At 47.8% G+C, this 23,078-nt stretch overlaps 1 protein-coding gene across 1 annotated transcript in view; it reads right to left on the minus strand.

The window, feature by feature from the left end:
• GABBR2 (gamma-aminobutyric acid type B receptor subunit 2) overlaps positions 1-23,078 on the minus strand; it is a 249,382-nt gene that overhangs the window by 56,219 nt on the left and 170,085 nt on the right. Inside the window, exons 11-12 of the mRNA XM_054727422.1 lie at positions 22,329-22,461; positions 5,875-5,982 (exon numbers count right to left, since the gene is read on the minus strand). Of these exons, the coding sequence (XP_054583397.1) occupies positions 5,875-5,982; positions 22,329-22,461 (241 nt within the window). The remainder of the gene's footprint in view (positions 1-5,874; positions 5,983-22,328; positions 22,462-23,078) is intronic.

A 23,078-nucleotide genomic window follows, 5' to 3' on the forward strand; every position in this document is an offset into this window, starting at 1 on the left:
TTACAGTTACTGTTTAACAGATGTCAGCTATTATTATTACATTAGAGGCCCAGTGCACGAAATTCATGCACGGGGTCAGGGGGGTGTCCCTCAGCCCAGCCTGCACGCTCTCCAATCTGGGACATCCCTCTCACAATCCAGGACTGCTGGCTCCCAACCGCTTGCCTGCCTCTTCCTGATTGCCCCTAACCACTTCTGCCTGCCAGCCTGATCACCCCCTAACCACTCCACTGCCAGCTTGACCGATACCTAACTGCTCCCGGGCCTGCCCGATTGCCTCTAACTGCCCTCCCCTGCAGGCCTATTCCCCCTCAACTGCCATCCCCTGCTGACCTGGTCTCCCCCAAGTGCCCTCCTCTGCCAGCCCGGTAACCCCTAACTGCCCTCCCTGCTTGCCTGATCGCCCACAACTTCCCTTCCCTGCAGGCCTGGTCCCCCGCAACTGCCCTCCCCTGCAGGCCTGGTCCCCCCCCAACTGCCCTCCCCTGCAGGCCTGGTCCCGCCAACTACCCTCCCCTGCAGGCCTGGGTCTCCCCCAACTGCCCTCCCTTGCTGGCCTGGTCACCCCCAACTGCCCCCAACTGCCCTCCCCTGCCAGCCATCTTGTGGTGGACATCTTGTGTCCACATGGGGGCAACCATCTTTGACCACATGGGGCAACCATCTTGTGTCTTGGAGTGATGGTCAATTTGCATATTACTCTTTTATTAGATAGGATGTCACCTCCCACTGTTGTTAGAACAGGGATTAGCAAACTACAAATATGGCCCACTGCTTGTTTTTATAAATATAAATAAAGTTCTATTTGAACACAGCCTTCTCCATTCACATATGGATATCGCTGCTTTTATTCTACAACAGCAGAGCTGAGTGGTTGCAACAGAGACCGTATGGCCTGCAAAGCCTGACATAGTTACTTTCTGGCTCTTTACAGAAGAAGCAGCTGACTCTTGGTTTCCTAAAAAGGCATTTCTTTACTTCTTCAAAAACCTTCAGATATTTTGACTGATTCAGACTGGACTTCTCTAGGACCAACTCATTGTCTAGTTTCAGGGACACCATTCCAGGGGGAATACAGTGTGAATGGTGTCCCCCGGGGTTGTGCAACACAGTGGCCCTGCCTTCCTGTGTCACTCAGATGGCTGATGTTTTAGTGAAGCTGTTCAAAGTACTCTCTTGGCATTTTCCTCAAGCTGAGCCTGGATAAAGACCTGAGTGGATGTCCCTATATCACTGATGGCAACGGAATCTATATCTATATCTATATCTATATCTATATCTATCTATATCTATCTATCTATCTATCTATCTATCTATCTATATATATAAAAGCGAAGTGACCAAAATGCCAGAATGACCATTATGACCAGTCACTATGACATGCACTGCGGGCCCAATCAGGGTCACAATCGGCCCCCCAAACCTGATCAGGGGCAGGGCCAGCTCAGCCCTGACTGGCCCACATTGAGGCAGGCTGGCTGGACCCCACCCATGCATGAATTCATGCACCGTGCCTCTAGTCAAGTCATATTGGTAGTGAACTTTCTTTGCCCAAAAAAAAAAAAAAAAAAAAAAAAAAAAAAAAAAAAAAAGACAACAACAACAAAACCTTCTGCCCACAGGAGAAGATCTCATCTCTGAGTTACTGCCCTCATCTCAACATTTCAGTTCGGCTCTAAGTAAGAGGCAGAATAAAGACTGCAATAAGGCTTCTCAATTCAAGAGTTTATGATTGTCCCTTAGACAAAAGAGTAAATGCTATAAAAATACTGAATTTGGGAGCATTAAGTCACCACATGTCAATAGGTTTCTTTTCCTTTAATGTCTTAAAAAATCTAGCCATTCGCCGAAACCGGTTTGGCTCAGTGGATAGAGCGTCGGTCTGCGGACTGAAAGGTCCCAGGTTCAATTCCGGTCAAGGGCATGTACATTGGTTGCAGGCACATCCCTGGTAGGGGGGTGCAGGAGGCAGCTGGTCGATGTTTCTCTCTCATCGATGTTTCTAGCTCTCTATCCCTCTCCCTTCCTCTCTGTAAAAAATCAATAAAATATTAAAAAAAAAATCTAGCCATTTGGGTGGAGTTTATGTATGTGCATTTGGGGAGGGCATGCCATTGTGGATGGAGGGAGAAGGAGGTGGAAGCCAGGGAAAGAAGAAAAAGATAAAAAGACTATTTACAAATTTTTGTAAATCTAGTATATATGTCAGTAAAAAAAAATTAAGGGGCCCATTTTAATAAAAAAGTCTAAACTAAAAAAAAAAAAATACAATGAAACTAAACAATAAACACCCATCTTGGCCATATAGAAGAAAATCATGGAGAATTAAATCCCAGTTTTGACCTGCGACTACCACAACCCTTTCAAAACAATCTGGTTCCCAGATTTGAGTTTCCAATTATCAGACAAATTTCTCTTTCCCACCTTTAACCTCCTCTAATTTGGTTTGTAAATGTGGCACTGCAAACTTGCCCCTGGAATAACTAGGAAACCTAGAGCAAGAGTTTCTCATGATGGAGTGGTGTGTTTATCTGGCCTTAATCATCTGCCCAATAGACACAACTAGTGACCAAATCTGTACTCAGAGCCTTTTGCAGTTTCTCAGACAAGACCCCTAGGCCCACCACCAGTTGGAGCTCTCAGGTGCCCAGACTCCCAGGGGTGCAGCAGGTTCCCCTGGGCTCAGGCAATGCAGCAGGGTGTGGCCACATCACAGCTCTGCCTCTAGGGAGCTTTCAGACAACTCAACTCCTATAGTCTTCTTGACATGTTTTGTCAATTGTTACCAGATAATCAGTGTTCTTGCTCACCGATCACATGAGTAATGGAACATAAAGGCTGGTCTTTATTACAGATCACAATATGGATGAATCACATGTTGGCACAGAGGAATCAACACTGTGATTCTTCAAAGCCAGGATGGAGCTGTCTTAGTGGCAGAGCCTCTCTCTAACCAGAGCCACAGAGCAGGAGGGCTCAGGAAGTCCCTAGGTGCCTCTCAAACTTTGGCTTGCATCAGCGTCCTGGGAAGGGCTGGTGAGAAACATGCTCCTGGGCTCCAACCAGGATTCCCAGGGCTGGGGCAGGAGAGGGAGGGCATGGAACTGAGAATTTGTATTTCTTTTTTTTTAAAATATATTTTATTGATTTTTTACAGAGAGGAAGAGAGAGGGATAGAGAGTTAGAAACATCGATCAGCTGCCTCTTGCACACCCCCTACTGGGGATGTGCCCGCAACCAAGGTACATGCCCTTGACCGGAATCAAACCTGGGACCCTTGAGTCCGCAGGCCGATACTCTATCCACTGAGCCAAACCGGTCTTGGCGAGAATTTGTATTTCTAATAAGCTCCTAGATGCTGCTGATGCTGCTCTGCCCGGTCCAGCCCTCACTCTGTGTAGCTTTGATCTGTCTATTAGTATCACTTAGGACAATCCCAAAACTCCCGATGTTCAGCCCCAGCCCTAGAATTTGGTTTCAGCTGGCCTGGGCTGGCTTACTTCTTGTAGTTTTCCAAAGCTCCCGTTTGATTGTAATGTGCGGCCAGGGCTGACAAGGGTGGCTAACCAGGCTTCTCATCTTACACAAGTGCTGGAAAGGGAGGAAGGGGCCCTACAGGTGAGCACGTGCAGTGGGGCTCTTTCCTCCCTCTAAACGCAGCCTGCAGCTTTTCTAAGGGGCAGGGGACAGAGAAGGGAGGATTACCCCCTTCCACCCCCCAATCTGGAGAGCTGCTCCTAAAGTAGTGCTGGCAGTGGAAGAGGTGAGTGGTGAGGATGAGGTGAGTGGTGAGGATGACCAGCAAGAGGTGCCACTGGGCGCCAGGCAGAATCACAGTTCAGGAAACAATGTCATTTCAACATGTCCCCGTTTTATAGATAAGGACATAGAGGCTCTGAAACATGAAGAGATTTGCCTGAAGTCCCACGGCAGGTCAGTGGTGAAGCAGGGAATAGACGCCCACTCTCCTACTTTGCCTGCTGGCCCCACTGCATTGGACACACCTGCTGTCTGTCCCAGGTGCCAGGGCTCATAACCCAGTAACCAGATGGCAAACGCAAGCTTGAAGAATTGGAACAACAGGCACCACGTTCCAAAGTGGGATGAGACCACAATGCAGGGGAGATGTCTGTAAACAGGTTATACCAACGTCAGGGGTTTAAGAAGTAAGTAAGTGTGTGTGTGTGTGTGTGTGTGTGTGTGTGTGTGTGTGTGTGTGTGCGTGTGCGGGGGAGGTTCAAGTGGGGTTGAATCAAGAAGAGGATTTTTGGTGTCATGATGTTCTGAGACCTCGCTCCCCAAAGGTGAGAGGGTAGGGGGTGGGGATGGTTCCTCCTTGACCTCAAATCAAGAGAGAGGCTTTAATAAGAGCACTCAGGGGACTTGACTGATAGGAGTTCCTGCAGCCTGGGGCGGGGGGGCACCCAATGACTGTTGTCCGAGAAGCCTATGGGAGGGGATGACAGGCTAGCCAGCTGCCCTTGAGGTGGGGGGAGGAGACAAAAAAGGGGAGCGTCTGTTACAGTGGGATCAATCCAAAATCCTTGAGATTATAAGAGTGGAGGATGTGTGAGTGCCTCTTGCACAGCAGAAGTGGCTCACAGGGCAAGAAAGTGCTGTGTGGCGCTGAACAAGACAAGCTGGAGGGTGAGCCGAGCCCAGGAGTGGGGGAACCGCCCGATGCTCAGGGTGGAAGAAGAAGCCACAATGGCCAACCGGCAGAGCACTTCACCCATGACAAGGGCACTGCTGGAGACAAAGTCCCAGTAATGGGGCATTTGGACAACCCACAAAGGCACCCAGAGAGTCTAAAGGGCCTGCTTAATCTATGCCAGGCCCAGCAAGCCCAATGTCAGCTACTGGCAAGTAAGGTCATTCCTGCCCCTTCTACTACTCCAAGCTCCAACTCTGGAGGGTTCAGAAACCTTGGGAATGAGCTGGTAAAAGAGAAAAACAGCCCACTTGCACCCCCTCTCCCAGGGCAGGTAGCAGGCCTGCCACAGGGCTGAGCTGGGGAGGGAGAAGCTGTGCCCTTGAATGCAGTTTGAAATTTTGGATATTATGATGGACTGCACATATTAGTTGCTGACAGAGGACCTTTGAAGTCATGAGACTTGCCCCAAATTTTATCTAGGAGCAAGGGAGGAACAGCACCACTGGAAGAGTTAAAGGGACAGTGGTGGAGAAAGTTTCTCTCTGACATCGTAAGAATCAAGCTTAGTCAGCATGCTGGTGACAAATGCTTTCCACCTACATGAAGACAGAACTCCTGTCTTCCAAGGGCCTCTTTGAACATGGAATAATTAAACCAGGTCCCTGCCCTGTGTCACTCCTTTCTTTTAAGGGATCCCAGTGCCCGAAAGTTAAAGTTCAGATTCCTTACCATGACTTCTGCTGTCCCCCGGAGCCTCTTCTTGTACCCTGTCCCCACGAATCGCGTGCCCCAGCCACATTGAGCCTCTTTCAGCAACAGAATACACTACACCTTCCCCTCCCCAGGCCTCTGTGCACTATTCCCTTTATAGGGCTCGAAAACTCCCCAGCTTCTGTCTGGCTAATCCCCACTCACCCTCCAGCCTCAGCAAGGTGACACTTACTACATGAAGCCTTCCCTGAGTGCTTGTACCCCAGCACCCCGCCCCACATATGTCCCTGATCAGCCCTTATCACTGTGCATGGGCAACCCTTTGTTAACTGTCTGATTTTCCCAAGTGACTGAAGATGTAGATGGGGTGGGGTGGGGCAGGGATTGTGTTTATCTTGAATTCCCAGCAAATAGCCTAGTGCCTGGCACATAGTAGATGCTTGATAAATATTTGTTAAGTAAATGCTAACTGGACAGTGCAGACACCCTGAAACAGAAGGAGTGATTACCTTCTTCTTCATTTTCACATTTTTGAAGATGGCGTGTACCCTCCATGTCTTTGCAAACATTGCCCCGAAGGCGGTTGTGTAGCCCACGGTGAGAATCCAGGTCCTGACCTAGAGGCCATGAGAAAACACAAGCATTAACATCTCCTAGGTGGACCAAGCTCATCATTTATGAGAGTTTCCCAACAAGGGGACTCTAGATGATGGGAACAGACAACTCTACATTTCATAGAGTTTTACTAATATCAACAGTCTTTCAATCGCATTTCAATTTGATAGACATTTAATTCTATCAGCCACTTGCTGGATCCAGGGCCCCGGGCACTGAGGCATTTGAGATTCAAATCCTGCCTTCGATTAAGCCCTGAGGAAGCCAGCCACAGAGAGAGGCATGAAAGGCCCCAGGACCACTGAGGGACCACTGAGAGCCCCAGGACAGCCCTCTGGCCTTTCCTCTTTCCGTTCTTCCTTGAGTGCCTTCCATGTGGGGAGACAGACCTGCAGAAGGGAACATAATTGCTGCCTTCTCTGTCTCTTCACTTGAATCTACAGGAGACCAAGTGGTCCCGGAACCCCTTCTGTGGGTCCTGTGTTTTGGGCAGTGGGTGGAGGAAGTAACTGAGCCACAGGGGCTGAGCCTGGGCAGGTGAATGAGCCTGCGATGGGCCTTCTCCAGTGGTCAGCAAACCCAGCACTTTGGTAGAAAAAGGCAGGACTTGGCTAGAGCTGGCCCTGGAGGACACATTGTGCACCAGGCCAGTTCCAAGCCATCATATGGGGCTGCTCAGTTAGGGAGGAAGGCCAGAAGAAAAGGGCTATGACCTTCCCACTCCCCCCAGGACCTCTTTGCTCAGGCATTTGGAGGAAGAGAGGAGTGGATGATGCCTGGATTTTGCTGCCCAGCTATCCCGGCCCTCCCACCACAGTTAGGCCACTTAGCGCCTACTGTACTATGACCTCAAGAGTCTGGTTACTCAGTGTTAGGCCAGCCTGGCCCCTGAGCCCACATTGGACCATGGGTCCCTTGCTCAGGACTAAGGCTCTGTCTGGGTGTTGCCTATTCCCCAGGACAAAGATCCCCAGCCCTGGGCTGGTGACTGATGGAAAATGCCAGTCTCGATAGGCATCAATAGCCTGGATCCCTGTAGGTTGTGAAGGGCCAGTCACCATCTGTTAGGTTTGGGTGCTTCCTGAATGCCCATTCCCTGCCTGCCCTGCCATCATGGCCAGCCTCTCCAGACTTCATCCTCACCAGCTGGACTGGACACCCTCCAATATCCAGGACACTCGCCTAGTTCCAGGCTGGGCCCAGCCCTGGGCTATGTGCCACTGGGGCCTCCTGCTCACTGGGACAAAAAAGCTGTCTGCTCTGTGAACTCTAGTTCTAGGCTTTGGTTTTTCCTCTGCCTTTCCTCACCTCTGTTGAGCTAAATTTCCTCTGAAAAGTCCTCACCTGCCTCAGCTGAACACAGCAAGAAGGTGGATGTGGTAAGAGAGGCAGCCAGGCTAGACCAGACAGGTCAGGCCCTTGATGTCCAGAGGAACTGGACACAGAAGATTTGCCCAGCCCAATATGCTGTCAGCATGTGCAGGAAGTCCCAGAAATATTCCAGCCAAGTCCCTTCATGGAGTCCCTTCATTCTGCCTTTCTGGAAATTTGGCTCTCTAGCTTTTCAGAGACAAAGCACTTCCCCTTTCTACTTTATTTGTGAAAATAGGAACAAGCTGGGTAGACTGCAATGCTGAACCCTCTAAGTCCAGAAAGGATGACAGCATTACAGTTATTTTTCAGAAACATGGACATGTGAGATATGAATGCTGACAATGTACAGGTGGGCTCTTACCATTTTTTTTTAAATTTCAAAAATAAGGAGAAATTAGACAGGCAAGAATGAATCAGTCCTTTAGAGAAGGCATAGGATGGCCATAGTATCACCCATATTATAATGCCAGTATGCAAGGAAAGTAAACAAAGAGGGAAAGGAGCCAATTATTGCAAATTTAGACCTGAGCTCATTCAATGACTAGATCATAAATGCCTAGTCTATTAGATCTTAAAGATCATCTCATTCATTCATTTGTTCATTCCTTCTTATGTTCATTGAGTAAGTACAGGTGTTTCTCCTCTTACACAATGGGGTTATCCTATCTAATAAAAGAGTAATATGCAAATTAACAATCACTCTACTATACTCACAAGCCACGCCCACCAGCCAATCAGGAGCAACTATGCAAATTAACCCAACCAAGATGGCTGCGGCCATGGAGAGAGCAGGAGGGAGGCTTGGGTTTCCCCGGCGATGGAGGAAGCCAAGCTTTCTGCACACCCTGGCCGGCCCAGGCCTCTGCTTAAGTCTACAAAGTTTCAATTATAGAAGATAAATAAATCCCAACAAAAATGGCAGCAGCCACGGAGCTGGAGGGAGCAGGAGGCTAGGGTTGGCCCCAGCAATGGAGGAAGCCAAGCTTCTGCAGCCCTGGCCTGCTTTGGCTTCCGCTTAAGGCTACAAAGTTTCAATTATAGAAGATAAATAAATCCCAACAGAAATGGCTGCCACCACAGAGTGAGCAGAAGGCTTGGCTCTGCTCAATGCTACAAAGTTTCAATTGTAGAAGATAAATAAATCCCAGATCCCAGGGCCTCCACTTGGGTTACTGGGGGGCGTGGCCAGCCTGCAAACCACCACAGGCCCCTCACCCAGGCCACCCCACGCCCCAAGAGAACCCCCACCCTGATCGAGGACACTCTTCAGGGCAAACCAGCTGGCCCCCACCCTGGCACCAGGCCTCTATCCTATCTAATAAAAGAGTAATATGCAGATTGACCATCACTCCAACACACAAGATGGCTGCCCTCATGTGGTCAAAGATCCTACCCCCATGTGGTCACAAGATGGCCACCACAAGATGGCCAGCAGGGGAGGGCAGTTGGGAGGGACCAGGCCTGCAAGGGAGGGCAGTTGGGGGGCGATCAAGCCTGCAGGGGAGGGCAGTTAGGGGTGACCAGGCCGGCAGAGGAGGGAAGTTGGGGGAAAACTGGCTGGCAGGGGAGCAGTTAGACATCAATCAGGCTGGCATAGGAGTGGTTAGGGGAAATCAGGAAGGCAGGCAGGCGAGCAGTTGGGAGCCAGCACTCCTGGATTTTGAGAGAGGGATCCCAGATTAGAGAGGGTGCAGGCTGGGCTGAGGGACACTTCCCCACCCCTGTGCACGAATTTTGTGCACTGGGCCTCTAGTGTCCCAATAAACCCACTGTAAGTGAGAATACATTTAATACACCTAACCTATCGACCATTCTAGCTTAGCCTAGCAGCCTACCTTAAAGTGCTCAGAATACTTCCATTATCTCACTTCTGCTGCCCAGCATCATCTCTATATATAAAAGCCAAGCAAATGAAATGATTGGAATGACCGGTCACTATGATGTGCACTGCAGCCAGTCAACCAGCCAGATCGGGGGTGGGGCTGGCTGGCCAACCTCCTGCATCCCTTCCCCCGGACCGGCCTGGCCCCAATCAGCCCCAATCTGGGCATGCTGGCTGGACCCCACCCATGCACGAATTTGTGCCCCGGGCCTATAGTGAGAGAATAATGTACCACATATCATTAGTCCAGAAAAAGATCAAAATTCAAAATTCAGATTAGGTCTCTACTGAATGGGAATCATTGTTGTAAGTTGAAAAATCCTAAATCTAAACCACTACAAGTCAAAGACTGTATTATTAGGCCAGAGGCTAAGTACATATGATAAAAACAAACAAACAAACAAACAACAACCAAAACCAGGGTGATGCTTTTGGAGCTGTCAGTTAAGTGAGGAAACAACTCTGCTGGTGAGGAAGCTGAGATAGCGTTTAAGATGTTTCTGTCATTTACGCCACACAGTTCCGCCAGAGCTGAGCCTGAAGCTCAGAGCCTGGTCCCAGTGAAGCCCTCCCTCCCCCACACTGTGCTCCCTCCTCCCCAAACGGAGTCTCCTTGACTCAAATCAGGTTCATCCATGTCCAGGAGTCAGCTGTCAAAGGGACAGGACACACCAGGTGGCTGACCAGCCTGAGGACCCTATCCTGGGTGATCTCAACACACTTCCAAAGCAAATGGGTTGCCATTGTTAAGACCAATGGCTTTCATACATGTTGATCATGTTCTCTTACCGGAAAAAAAACAGTTTTCAACAAGAACATACACAGAACATGGAAATTTTAAAAGGATGGTCAAGGATGAAATAATAGCATCATTTTTACCTCATCATGTGGCTAACAAAGATCTGTTTCAGGTAGAAGTGTCACTCCAATGTGCTTAGCATTATATTTGCTTGACTTATGCGTGTTCTTTTTTTTTAAAAAAAATATATATATATTGATTTTTTACAGAGAGGAAGGGAGAGAAATAGAGAGTTAGAAACATCGATCAGCTGCCTCCTGCACACACCCTACTGGGGATGTGCCCGCAACCAAGGTACATGCCCTTGACTGGAATCGAACCCGGGACCCTTCAGTCCGCAGGCTGATGCTCTATCCACTGAGCCAAACCAGTCAGGGCAGTGTTCTTTTTAAAGTAATCATTTTCAGGCCACTTGTCTATTTTGTGAGGGCTAAATTCATTAAGACTCAATGATAGATAGTAAACGAGTTAAGTTAGCTAAAACTCAATCACATAAATTGAAGCTGGCATCTGGAACTGCAATATCTTGCCACAGACTGTACTGGGCAGAAAAGAGGTGCAGGCATAGCAGACTGTGTCCTCAGACAGGCCTGCTGGCAAGGCTGGCCCTTAAGCTGCTGTCTGTGAACCTGGATTTAGGTAGGGTTCCCACCATCCCCTCAATGATCAGAGTGACTCTGTGCCTGAGCTGTTTGTGCAAACAACCTGGCCTCTGTGACACACCTGCTTTCCCTCTGGGAGTCTGGGATTTGGGTCTGTGCTAGGCACCCACCCCCGATAATAACCCTGAGGGGACTGGGTGTCTAGTGAGCTTCCCTGGTAGACAACATTTCACGTGTCGTCACAATTTGTTGCTGGGGAATTAAGCACATCCTGTGTGAATCCACTGGGAGAGGCTCTTGGAAGCTTGCACCTGGTTTTCCCCGGTCTTCATCCCCTGAACATTTTCCCTTTGCTGATTTTTCTTTATGGTCTTTCGATGTAATAAATCATTGCTGAGTATCACTAATGCTGAATCCTTCTAGTGAATTACTGAGCTGGGGGTTGTCAACACTATGCCCCATCACTCTCTGGTGTGATGGATTGACTAACACTCCGTTCTCCGGAGAGTTCCTGCATAAAGACCACTAGACACGCCCACAGAGCCGGGCCCCAGTTCAGCTCAAGTATTAAATATTAGTAAAGCTTAATTGCTTTCATTTTTTTCTACACAAAAAGTAAATAAAAGCTGAAATATATTCTTCCTCAAGAAGATCCCAGTGGGCTCATGTCCCATTTGGAGACAGCTCTTCAGACAGTGATGAAAGCACACTATAGTAAAGACCCTGAGAGCAGGACCGTGGGACCCCCACAGAGCTGCCCACCCCAGGCTGGCTCTGCTCAGGGTCAGCACTGGTGAGGCTCCTGCAAAAGGGATGTATTATTTTCCTCTCAACCTCTTTAAGCTGGGAGTGGACCCTAGGGCTCAGACCTGCCGATTTAAGGGCTCTCTTTGGGTTATCAGCCCCCACTTTCAGGCTTCAACCACTTTTGTGCTGACAATACCGTTACCTCTTTCCAAGTTCCTATCTTTCCTCTGAGCTCCAGATGGGCATATGTCCCTGTCACTGGAGACTTAGGTAACACTTAGTTGTCCCATAAAACCTTCACACTCACAGCCAAAGCAGAGCCCATCAGCTCCCCCTGAGCAGCTCCATTTCTTCCCAACTCAGGGAGCAGTGCCATTATCCACCTGTCACCCATGTTAGGGATCTGGAAGTCTCCCAGGAATCCTCCCCTGACTCTCTTTCTTTTAGTCATTCCCCAAGCCCATCTCCTGTCTCCCCCACCCAAGTCCTGTCCTTTGCCTTCTCTGTGCTCTCAGAGGTAGGATTCCAAGTTAGCAACTTCTGGGCTCCCTTGCTCTCTGGTTTCTGGCTGGATCTGAAGGCCCCACCAGGAGACTGGAAGGTGCCAGGAGAGAGAAGACGGGGCATGTGCTCCCTGCTCCCTGTGTCCGCGCTGTTTCTCTGGCTGTAGCTGGCTCCTCCCATGGCTCCAGTCCTCTCCACGTTCAGGAAGACACTCCCCTCTTTGCCCTTCAGGCCTAGGAGTGGTCTCTCAGGGCCTCCACACCCATGTTTGCTTCCTTAACCCCACCCACACCTCTCTTTATGTTAACCAGCGGGTAGGCTCTGTCTTCTGCCAGGGCCATGCCATCTTACTCCCATGTCTCTTGTCAGTACCCCCTCTCTCTGTTCCCATGTTGCTATCCACATTAGTCAGCAGTGCTCTGGAGTCAGACTGACATGGGTTTAATCATGGCTTTGTCACTTGCTATCTATGTGAACCTGGGCAGGTCCTATAACTTCTTGGAGCCTTGATTTCCTCATCTGTGAAGTGGGGATAACAATAATGCCTCTGACTTCATAGCTTGGCTGAGAGGGTTAGATGCTGAGGTTCTTAATCAATGTCTGATTTTTATTCACGTGTTCCTTATCAACACTCATTGGACCATGCAGGTGGCTCCAGCTAGCGTCTCCGACCTCTGCCCTCACCTCCTGCTCATCCATCCAATGCAAATATAAGCAGGTCTCTCCAGGATTAAACCCTTCACAGCCCCAGCAAGCCTTCAGATTAAACTCCATATTCTTAGCAGGGTGCAGCCCCAACCACCCGGATACCTCTCCTGTCACTCCCCACATGGCACTTCACACCCAAGCGATTCCATGCTGCATAAATGTTCCCCATGCGCCACCCAGGCTCATGCTGCCAGGCATGGCACCAGCTATTTCTTCCACTCAGAATGCCATTCCTCTTTTTATCTCCTTCACACATTTTCATTTGCCCTCTAAAATCTAAATCATGGGCCACCTCCTCTGAGAAGCCCTCCCAGACCTTGTAGGGAGGTCATGGCTGCCTCTTCTTGTGACTTCTGCCCTCACGCATGTTTCTGCTGTGCTGGTCACACTGAGATGACATCTACATGATGACCTGTCTGCCACTCCCATGAGACAGTGCTTCTGAGAGGCAGAGCCTGCTTTGCCTGCCTTTAGCCAGCACTGAGGGGTGATCAGGCTGGGCAGCCCAGATAAAGAAGTAATTAACTCTTTGTCACCAGAAATGTGCAAGTCGAGCTGACCAAGTACATGCAGAAAGACCACAGAGGGAATTGGAGCAATCAACTGCAACAGAGGCTGAGTTCATGCTATTATTTGGCATAGGGTTCTCAATTCATTTGGTCCCTTCCACCCAAATGAAATATGTTATCTGTGAGGTATTGAGCTCCCTGTCACTTCACATATTTAAACAGAGCTTGGAGGACCCCCTTTCGTGGTGCTGTAGGGACATTTACTGCACTGAGGGAGGTTTTATTTTATCTCTCCCTTTTGTGTAGCTCCATGATGCCAAATAAACTAGAAGATTCTAAGGAGCTCTAATGATTCTGTTTCTAATATGTTGCCTCTGCTACAAGTCTCTCCTGATTCATCAACACAAGATAAACAGCTACTTCATTCTTTCTCCCGAAGTCTTAAATGTATTTCCTCTTCTGATGTTAATATATTTCCTTTTGTCTCCTCAGCCATAAAATACTTGGGCCCCTCTGCACACTGCCTTGAACACATACATCCATGGCGTGGGGGTAAAGAACTTAAGGCAGGCAATACCATCTCAGTCTCAACTATGAAAAAGGAAAAAAAAAAAAAAACCCAATTAGAGCATATCTCCAAATGGAAGAAAAAATCTATGCCCGGAACAATTTCAGCTCAGCTGCTTGTTCAATTGATTTTGGGAAGGGCTGCCTGGCAGAGAGAAGGGCTTTCATTGCTCTTTTGGGGATAAGCAGGAAAATGGACACACAGCCTCTCTGGTAGGTCTGTTCTGACAGATGATGGGCTGCTATGCTCTGGGCCTCCTGTTACCACAGAGGTATGTGGGCCCCAGGTCAGGAAGTCCACAGCAGGGGATGAAGCCCTGGTAGCTGGCAGGATGCGGGGGGGAGGGGAGGAGGCAGTGCTTTTTCTGCTGTCCAAGGTCCTGAAAAGAGCCTACTGTTTCATTCTGTCTGCTCACCCCAGGCAATCACTAGTGAGAGGGCAAGAAGAAAGACCCAGACTGTCCAAAAGCAAGCCCCAGACCTCTGTTTTGTATAAAGTCAGGAGAAAGCATGTACCCTGGAGCTGAAAAACCTGGCTTCAGCCTGGGGTCTCTAGAGCCTGCCTTGTCTTCCTGGGGCAAAGGTGGTGGAGAGATTTGGTGTGTGTCCCAAGGCAGTCCAGGTGTGTGTCTATGTCTTGCCCAGGATCCTTTAAGTAAGACCCACACAGAAAATGCCCTCTATGGTTTGGAGAACAGCAAAGCCTTCCTGGGGAAACAATTCAGGTGATTGTCTAGCAGAGCAAGACCACATAAAGCCCAAAGTCGCCATGACTATACCTACACCCAATTGACCAGCACCAACCCCACTGTCCAGCCTCTTCTTCACCCCAAGTTTACTCTGCCTTATCAGCGTCTCTCTCAGCGCTGGCCAGAGGAGAACATAATCCCATCATTCACTCACTCATTCATTTATGTGACAATGGCTAACATTTACTGAATCTTATTATGTGGCAGACACTAATTGCTTTACGTACACTATCTCATTTAATCCTCACAACCCTATTATTATCCCCACTATAGAGAGGAATAAACTAAGGTTCAGAGATGTTAAGTAAACTCAACACACAGGTGGGAAGTAGTGCAGTTGGGCTTTGAATGCGAGCAGTCTGACTGCAACTCTCTTATGTGCGAGTCACTCTGATATACTTTGGGGATGCATCAAAAACACACTAAAACTCCTGAATTGAACACCTTAAAAGGGTGAATTTTTATGTTATATAAATTATATCTCAATTTTAAAAAATCTGAATGGACAAAAATTTTGGTTGTGATATGTGTTGACCACAACTCTAAGAATTCAGCTGATCTGTTTCTCCTGGTATAAACCAGCTTTAAAAAAAATTTCTCAAAAAAAAAAGATGAATGAAACATCTCAGATGTCTTTATAGTCCCACAAAGCTAGTTCCAAACTTCAATTCTGCCATTTGGCCACGGAAAACAGAATTCTGGTTTTCTCTCCTATAAAGTGGGATCAGTAAACCTGGCCTTGTCAGGCAGATTGGGGGTTTGAAGGAAAGGCTGCACCTGGTGGCAAGCTGGCCTTGGTAAATCACAGCTGAGAGTGCTGAATCTCATAAGGGCAGGGGCTCGGGGCATTCACATGGCACCATCGCCACGAATGTTCTGGGAGTGTCCAAGGCTGTCGAGACCTGTGCTCGCTGGAATCCAAGCCCACCTGAGTCTTCTCATCCTCACTGCAGAATCCCCCCCTCACCCTCCACACTTCTGGTTTTCTGCTTAAGACTCTACAAGGAGGATGGGTGCCTTTCCTCTTCCCTACCCACCATGCTCCTTCTCTGGGCTGCCAGGGGCTGGGATTCCTGAGCCAGGTCAGTGTGTAAGCTGTGATGGGGCCTTCCCATCCCCCTGCCCCTGGCACCTGGGCTCTGGCTCACACCCAGCACTATCCTCATAGGCAGCTCTGTGCCCACAGGGGCCATGTTGCTATGGTGATTCCACTACCCACACAGTGTCCAGGGAGACAGCACAGTGTAGCTGGAGCTATTTGCAAGACTTGCTGAAACCAGGCTGGGAAGATTCCGGAAAGGGTCAGAAGGAGTGGGGGATGGGAACTAAGTGGAACTGCTTCCCCAGCAGTAGCTGTGTGTGTGTGTGTGTGTGTGTGTGCACGCATTCACACATCAGCCACCCCCTGTCCAAGTTATAATGGCTCTTCCGAGCAGAAGCACAGCCCCAAGAGAGGCATCGACTTGTGACTGTCATAGGTTTCTTCCTGAGGTGATGTTCATGGTTTATCTTTGTGTTTAGTTTTTATGCTGAACACTAAAAAAAGAAAAAGAGTGACAATCATATGGCAGCAGAAGGGACTGAACTGTGACTTACACTGCTCTACATCTGAAGCTGGCGTCATGGTCCACCTTGTCCTTTGTCCTATAAGGTTTCCCACAGAGCACAGAGTGGGGCTCCAGGAAATTGTACTGTGATGGGGAGAAAGAATCCTACCCCTTTTCCCTCCTCCCCTCCCCACTTCCACAGTCACCCCATGTTCTAGGCAACTTGTCTAAATCAGCTCATTTGGTCCACACAATGATTCTGTGCTTGTTACACACTCATTTTACAGATGACAACACCAAGGCACAGAGATGCTATGTCACTTGCCACGGTTGGAGGTAGTAAGTGTAGGAGGTGGGAGTGAAACCTGGGCTGTTGTTTGAAATCTGTGTTTGCTGCTTCTCCCTCCTTCTCCCCCTTGGTGGGAGTTCACTGGAGCAGCCACTTAGGCCTGGAGAGAACAGTGACCAATATAGCAAGTGAAATAAGGGATCCAACCCCTGGAATAGCATGTGGAGCACAACCCAAATTACACCTATTGGGTCCCGATGTTTTGGCTCCAGACTCAAGAGCTTTCCGTTCCCCTTCCTGAAAAGAAAGGACCCATGCACACATCTGTGCTGACCCAATTCAATCCAGAGTCGTTAATCGATGTCTTTTCCCCACAGTCATGAATGTGGCTCTCCTCTGCGGAGCCACTGAAACATCCCTGACTGCAGATAAATGAATTCTCAGGGGTGGTGAGGACTGGGCCCTGCGTCCTCCCAGAGCCCTCGTGTGCGGAGCTAATGCTGATTTGTGAAGCACTTTATGGTTTATTCATACCACTTTGCCAGGCTTCCCAGGACAACCTTCCCTCGCACAAATGAGAGCAACTCCCAGAATAGAATGTCAGGCTTCATTAAAAGAAAATACCCGGGTGTGTGGGACGTCCCTTTTTTGCTCCCTAGCCTGCGTCACCCAGTGTTTGAGGGATTTGGGTTACACCCCGGGAAGCACCTGTGCTTGTGAGCAGGGAGGGATGTCAGGAGCTCCTTTCCAGGTGGGAGAGACTCTCAGAGGGTTGGGCTCAAGTATCTCTGCAGGAAACACACCCAGGCCAGTGAATGTGTTCCCAGGAGGGAGGCAGGCAGTAATTGGCAGGGAGCCAGGCACAGGGTAGAGCTCTGATGCCCTTATTCTCGGCTGGGAGACTGAGGTAGGTCATAGAGGGTTCAGAGCACTGTGTAAATTAGAAGTCACCAAACAGGCCCCCGGTAGTACTTCCTTTACGGTCTCCTCAAGCTTGGGGAGGGTGTCCCCGAGCACAGAGGGAAGAGGAAAGCCTTGTCCTTCTCACTTAGCTTCTTTAGGGTGCCTCAGGAGCAGTGCCTTGCTCAAGCCTCACCAGTGCCCAGGAAAGCTGCCCATAGACACACATGGAACCCAGGAAATTGCATGGCAACTCAGGGCACAAAAATCACACTGACACAGAAATGTAGGAGACTTCATGGGCTTCACACCTTCCCTAAAACGAGCAAGACTCCCATGTACTGAAGTCACCATCCTTGGCCACAGGGTCATACTCTTGAGGGAAAAAATCACAAGGACTTCTGAGCAGCTCAGCTTCTTCAGAAACTAACTTCAGGCGCCCTGATGCCAGGCAGATGGGGGACTTGTGACTCCTGAATTCATCTTCTTTACCCCCAGAGAGGTGGTATAAAGCAGAGGGGGGGTGCTGGGCTTGGAATAACAAACTCAGAATAGGAAGCTTGAACTGAGTGAGCCCTGCAGGACTTGGGGTTTGACTGCCCTCCAGGTCCACCATGAGGATGGATGCCTGAGTACCCGACTGACTCACCACCCATCTGGGATATCAGGGACATGATCACCCATTTCTCAAATGGAACCTTTCAAACAAAGTAAGCATGTAGGAGGGAAAGGTTCTCAATTTGCTAAACAATTCACACTGATGTTCCTGGCAACATTAACAATTTCTTTTTTTTTAAACATTTTATTTTTTCCTCTTTTATAAAAGACTTTATTTTCTTAAAATGTCTAACCTTTATTTTTTTAATTTAATTTTTTTATTGTCTAAAGTTTTACATATGTCTCCTTTTCCCCCAATTGACCCCCTCCCCCACCCCTTCCCACCCTGGGCAAGCCCCCACCGCCACAGTGTCTGTGTTCATTGGTTATGCTAATATGCATGCATATAAGTCCTCTGGTTGCGCTCTAACCCTCCTCCCCTACCATTTGTCTCTAGATTGATCTATTCTTGTTCATCAAATTATGTTGATTATTATATCACACATATGAGTGAGATCATGTGATATTTATCTTTCTCCAACTGGCTTATTTCGCTTAGCATAACGCTCTCCCATTAACAATTTCTTTTTTTAAAAAATAAATCTTTATTGTACAGATTATTACAGTTGTTCCTCTCCCCCCCACCACAGCTCCCCTCCACCCGGTTCCTACTCCACCCTCTGCCATTGCCCCCCACCACCACACTGTCCTAATCCATAGGTGTACAATTTTTGTCCAGTCTCTTCCCGTACCCCCTACATCCCTTTCCTCCCGAGAATTGTCAGTCCACTCCCTTTCTAGGCCCCTGATTCTATTATATTCACCAGTATATTCTGTTCATCAGATTTTTTTATTCACTTGATTTTTAGATTCACTTGTTGATAGATATGTATTTGTTGTTCATAATTTTTATCTTTACCTTTTTCTTCTTTTTCCTCTTCTTAAAGAATACCCTTCACCATTTCATATAATACTGGTTTGATGAACGCCTTTAGCTTTTTCTTATCTGTGAAGCTCTTTATCTGACCTTCAATTCTGAATGATAGCTTTGCTGGGTAGAGTAATCTTGGTTGTAGGTTCTTGCTCTTCATCACTTTGAATATTTCTTGCCACTCCCTTATGGCCTGCATAGTTTCTGTTGAGAAATCAGCTGACATTCATATGGGTACTCCCTTGTAGGTAACTGTTTTTCTCTTGCTGCTTTTAAGATTCTCTCTTTGTCTTTTGCTCTTGGCATTTTAATTATGATGTGTCTTGGTGTGGTCCTCTTTGGATTCCTTTTGTTTGGGGTTCTGTATGCTTCCTGGACTTGTAAGTCTATTTCTTTCACCAGGTGGGGTAAGTTTTCAGTCATTATTTCTTCAAATAGGTTTTCAATATCTTGCTCTCTCTCTTCTTCTGGCACCCCCATAATTTGGATATGGGTACACTTGAAGTTGTCCCAGAGGCTCCTTACACTATCTTCATATTTTTGGATTCTTTTTTCTTTTCCGGTTGGGTGTTTTTTGCTTCTTTGAATTTCAAATCTTTGACTTGATTCTTGTGATCCTCTAGTCTGCTGTTGGATCTCTGTATATTATTCTTTATTTCAGTCAGTGTATGCTTAATTTCTAGTTGATCCCTTTTCATATCCTCGAGGGTCTCACTAAGTTTATTGGCGGTTTCTAGAAGATTCTTGAAAAACCTTATAACCATGGTTTTGAACTCTACATCCAGTAGTTTGCTTTCCTCCATTTCTGTCATTTGTGACCTGTTTCTTTGTCTCCGCATTTTGGCTGCTTCCCTAAGTTGATAGAGTGGCTTTGTGTGCTAGGTGTCCTATAGGGCCCAGTGGCTTATCTTCCCCAATTACCTGAGGTGGACACTCTTGGTGCACCCCTTTGTGGGCTGCATGCACAGTCTTGTTGTAGTTAAGCCTTGGTTGTTGTTGATATCACTGGGAGGAATTGACCTCCAGGCCAATTGGCTGTGAGGATCAGCTGTGTCTAAGATGGGAGAACTTCTGTGCTAGAGACACCCTTATGGGGCAAGACTTGCTTCAGTGGGGCTTTGGTGCTCACTGAGTCTGCCCCCTGAGTGTGTCCCTTATGGATCTGAGGAGTTGTAATCTGGATGGTCCCACTCTGACCCCTGGGTACACTGGCTCTTGGATCTCCAAGGAGGTGCAAATTTAGCTCTGCCTGAGGCCACCCAGCAGGAGTTACGGAGAGATCTGCAGATTCCTCTTCTTTGTTTGGGGTTTGGAGGTGCCCAGATGAGGCCCAGCTATGAAGCAATGCAAGCTGCTGTGGAGCCTTGGGCCTTCTTTTGTTAGTTCTGGGGCTCTCTGACCCAGTTGCAATTGTTAGGTAATTTTTGATTGCAAAGGGCCAGGCCATTCATATGCAAAAGCCTCTGTGCACAGCTGGGGTGGGGTTTTAAATTGGGTGGGGCGGGGTCTCAGGGAATCAACAGGGTGGAGCAAACAGCAATGGCTGCCCGTCAGTCCCGCCCTAAGAGGCCCTGGGTCTCAGTGTACCTCGCTAATCGCTACAAGCACCTCTGAGAAAAAGCTGCCCTTGTGTTCTGGCCTGATGCCAAACAGTCCAGTTTCCCCCCCGTATGAGTCTGGGTCCCCAGAGTCTCGCTGGGAACTGGAGTTCAGAGCAGTTGGGAGCTTGTGTCTCCCTCCTGATTGAAAAAGACAACCATGTCCTCAGTTGCCAGCCCTTCCCACGTGCTCGGCTCCATACCTCCGCACTTTACTTCTGTACCTCCTCTGAGTCTCAGTGTGCTTTTCTCTTCCCTTCTAGTTGTAGAATTTCCACTCAGCCAGCCTTCCTGTGGTTCTGGATGATGTCCGTTTTGTCTTTTAGTTGTAGTTTTGAAGTGGTTGTGCGAGGCAGCAAGTTCAGGTGTTTACCTATGCCACCATCTTGGTTTCTCCTTCTATTAACAATTTCTTGACTCCATGTAAGAGTCATTCCAATCTAACAATCTGCAGATATCAGGGGAGCATCATCCCATACAACCTAAGATCCAAGGGGCTTAATTCTTTTCCACCTGCTATCTCAGAGCATAGGGATCCGATGCAGCCCAGAAAATCCAAGGGGGTGGTGATGACCTGCAGCAAGCATGAGGTGTTCTCTGCTTGTTTTGCCCTCCCTGCCAACTTTCAACCCATCGCCGTCAGTAGTGGGCGACACTGAGATTTTAGAGTAGCAGGTACAAGCTAAGAGCCTGCTTCCCAAAATGGGGCCTATTGCTCTCAACAAAAGAACTACTTTTGGATTTATTTCGTCAACACCAATCCTTTGACCATCCCTTCTAGCTCTGATCTTCCAAGTAGAGACTTAGATGACTTATTGCAATTGGGACAACAGAGAGAGACCCAAATGGCTAACCCAGTTTTTGAGAGATCACAGTGGTCAAAGTCCAGAAATAAACCTCAACTGGTCATCCTCATCTTAAAAAGTAAGTTGATGATACTTTCCACTGAGAGTTAGTGCTACACAATTGTCAACTGCTAATGTATAAACTCCTTAAAATAATAATAACACCAACAACTTGGCAACAACAATTCAAAACATGTTAATTAATTTTCAAAATATTATTTCTAAAATATAGTAAATAAGTTACACTGTTTGGGCTCCCTTAAATATATGCATTTTCATTGGGGGTGGTATAGTTCCCAAGGGGGCCAACAGTGGGTCTTGAATATGAAAAAATATTACTCTTTTTTTTTTATAACCTCATCTGAGGACATGCTTAGAGAAATAAAGGTGGGGGGCGGCGGGGAGAAAGTGAGAGAGAGAGAGAGAGAGGAACATCAATGTGTGAGAGAAATATCTATTGGTCGCCTTCCATATGCTCCCTGACTGGGGGTCAAACCCACAACTCAGGTATGTATCCTGACTGAGAATTGAACCAGCAACCTTTTGGTGCATGGGATGAAACTCAACCAACTGAGCCACTCTGGCAGGGCAAATATTACTCTTTTACACAGAAACTAAAGATATACTACATATGGCACATATATGTCTTTGGTATTAAATTTTCATGAGGGGATGATTAGGAAAAAAGTCTACAAAGAGTCCTTGGAGGGCGGGGGGCAATAGGAAACAATGGTTGAGAAACACTACTTAAGTAGAGAATAACAATTATGTTCTTTGCTATAGGACTCAAAGTTATGCATACAGACTTCTCTCCTTACATTCTGTGATGGTTATTGAGGTAAATGGGTGGGTTTGTTCCTTCTTAACGGCCCTGACCCTGAGCCCAGGTGCAAATGTTTTCCTGGGTGGTAATTTTTCTCCCTCACTTTTCTAGGTTATCCAGTCATTCCTCAGTGGGTTGTCTTCTAGCAGTGGCATGTCAAATCCATCATCTTAATTTTATAGGCAAATATTTAAGTCCATCCTAGTCAGAAAGCAACAACCTACTTCCCTATTGAATTGTGTGAACAGCTGAGTGGACTGTCTTATGCCTGTTCATGTATTTTCATGCATCTCTGTGTTTGCATGTATGTTTTTGATGGTTGAGATCACCAAGAAAACCTTAGATCATGTTCCACTGGAACAAGCAGAAAAACTTACAGTGCAAAGTGTTTCGAAGGTCTTTTCAGAGACAAAGGATCCATCAAGGCCAAAGAGAAAGATGGATGTATAGGCGAGCATTCCTCCCAGGATGATGAGGTTGTTCATGTATGGACTCGACATCTTTATCAGCCTGGCAAGAGAAGGAGATAACACAGTTACAGAACGGGTAGTGTAGTTATTCTTTCCACAAATATTTCGACTTTGTATACTGTTGCGAAGGCTAGAGGGGGAGCGAAAAATGTAAGTCCTGATCTCCTCCACTACCCTCTCCCCAAGACTGTGCCAAATGCTTATCTGACCTGTGTATTAGGGGCTGTTTCCCCCTCACTAAAGGACCCCAGACAGCTATCAACTCCCAGTTGTTGATTTTCCTGCCTCCTTGGTCAAGTTCACCCACCACTTCTCTAGGGACAGCTTGTAGCATCAGTTTCTTCAACTACTAATTTTTAATTTACCCCAAAACATTACGTTAACAGCTTTTTGTGTCTGGGGCTGGGAAGACATGTAAAATCTAGAGAATTCTACATTTAGGTTCAGCAACTAATCACAGTGAGAGGGAAGATGGCCCCACCACACTCCCCCGTGCTGAGTGGACCAGGTCTAGGAGGAGGTCTATAGGTGAGAACTCAGGTCTGCTCAGGAGTTGTAGTCACCGCAGTGAGTGAGCATCCACTTTGGCTGCCTGAAGCTCACGCTATCCCTTGCACAAAGAAGGCCACACATTGGGTAGGAACACCTCCCCAACTC

This window comes from Eptesicus fuscus, chromosome 15 (genome assembly GCF_027574615.1).
Source record: "Eptesicus fuscus isolate TK198812 chromosome 15, DD_ASM_mEF_20220401, whole genome shotgun sequence".
Lineage (NCBI taxonomy): Eukaryota > Metazoa > Chordata > Mammalia > Chiroptera > Vespertilionidae > Eptesicus > Eptesicus fuscus.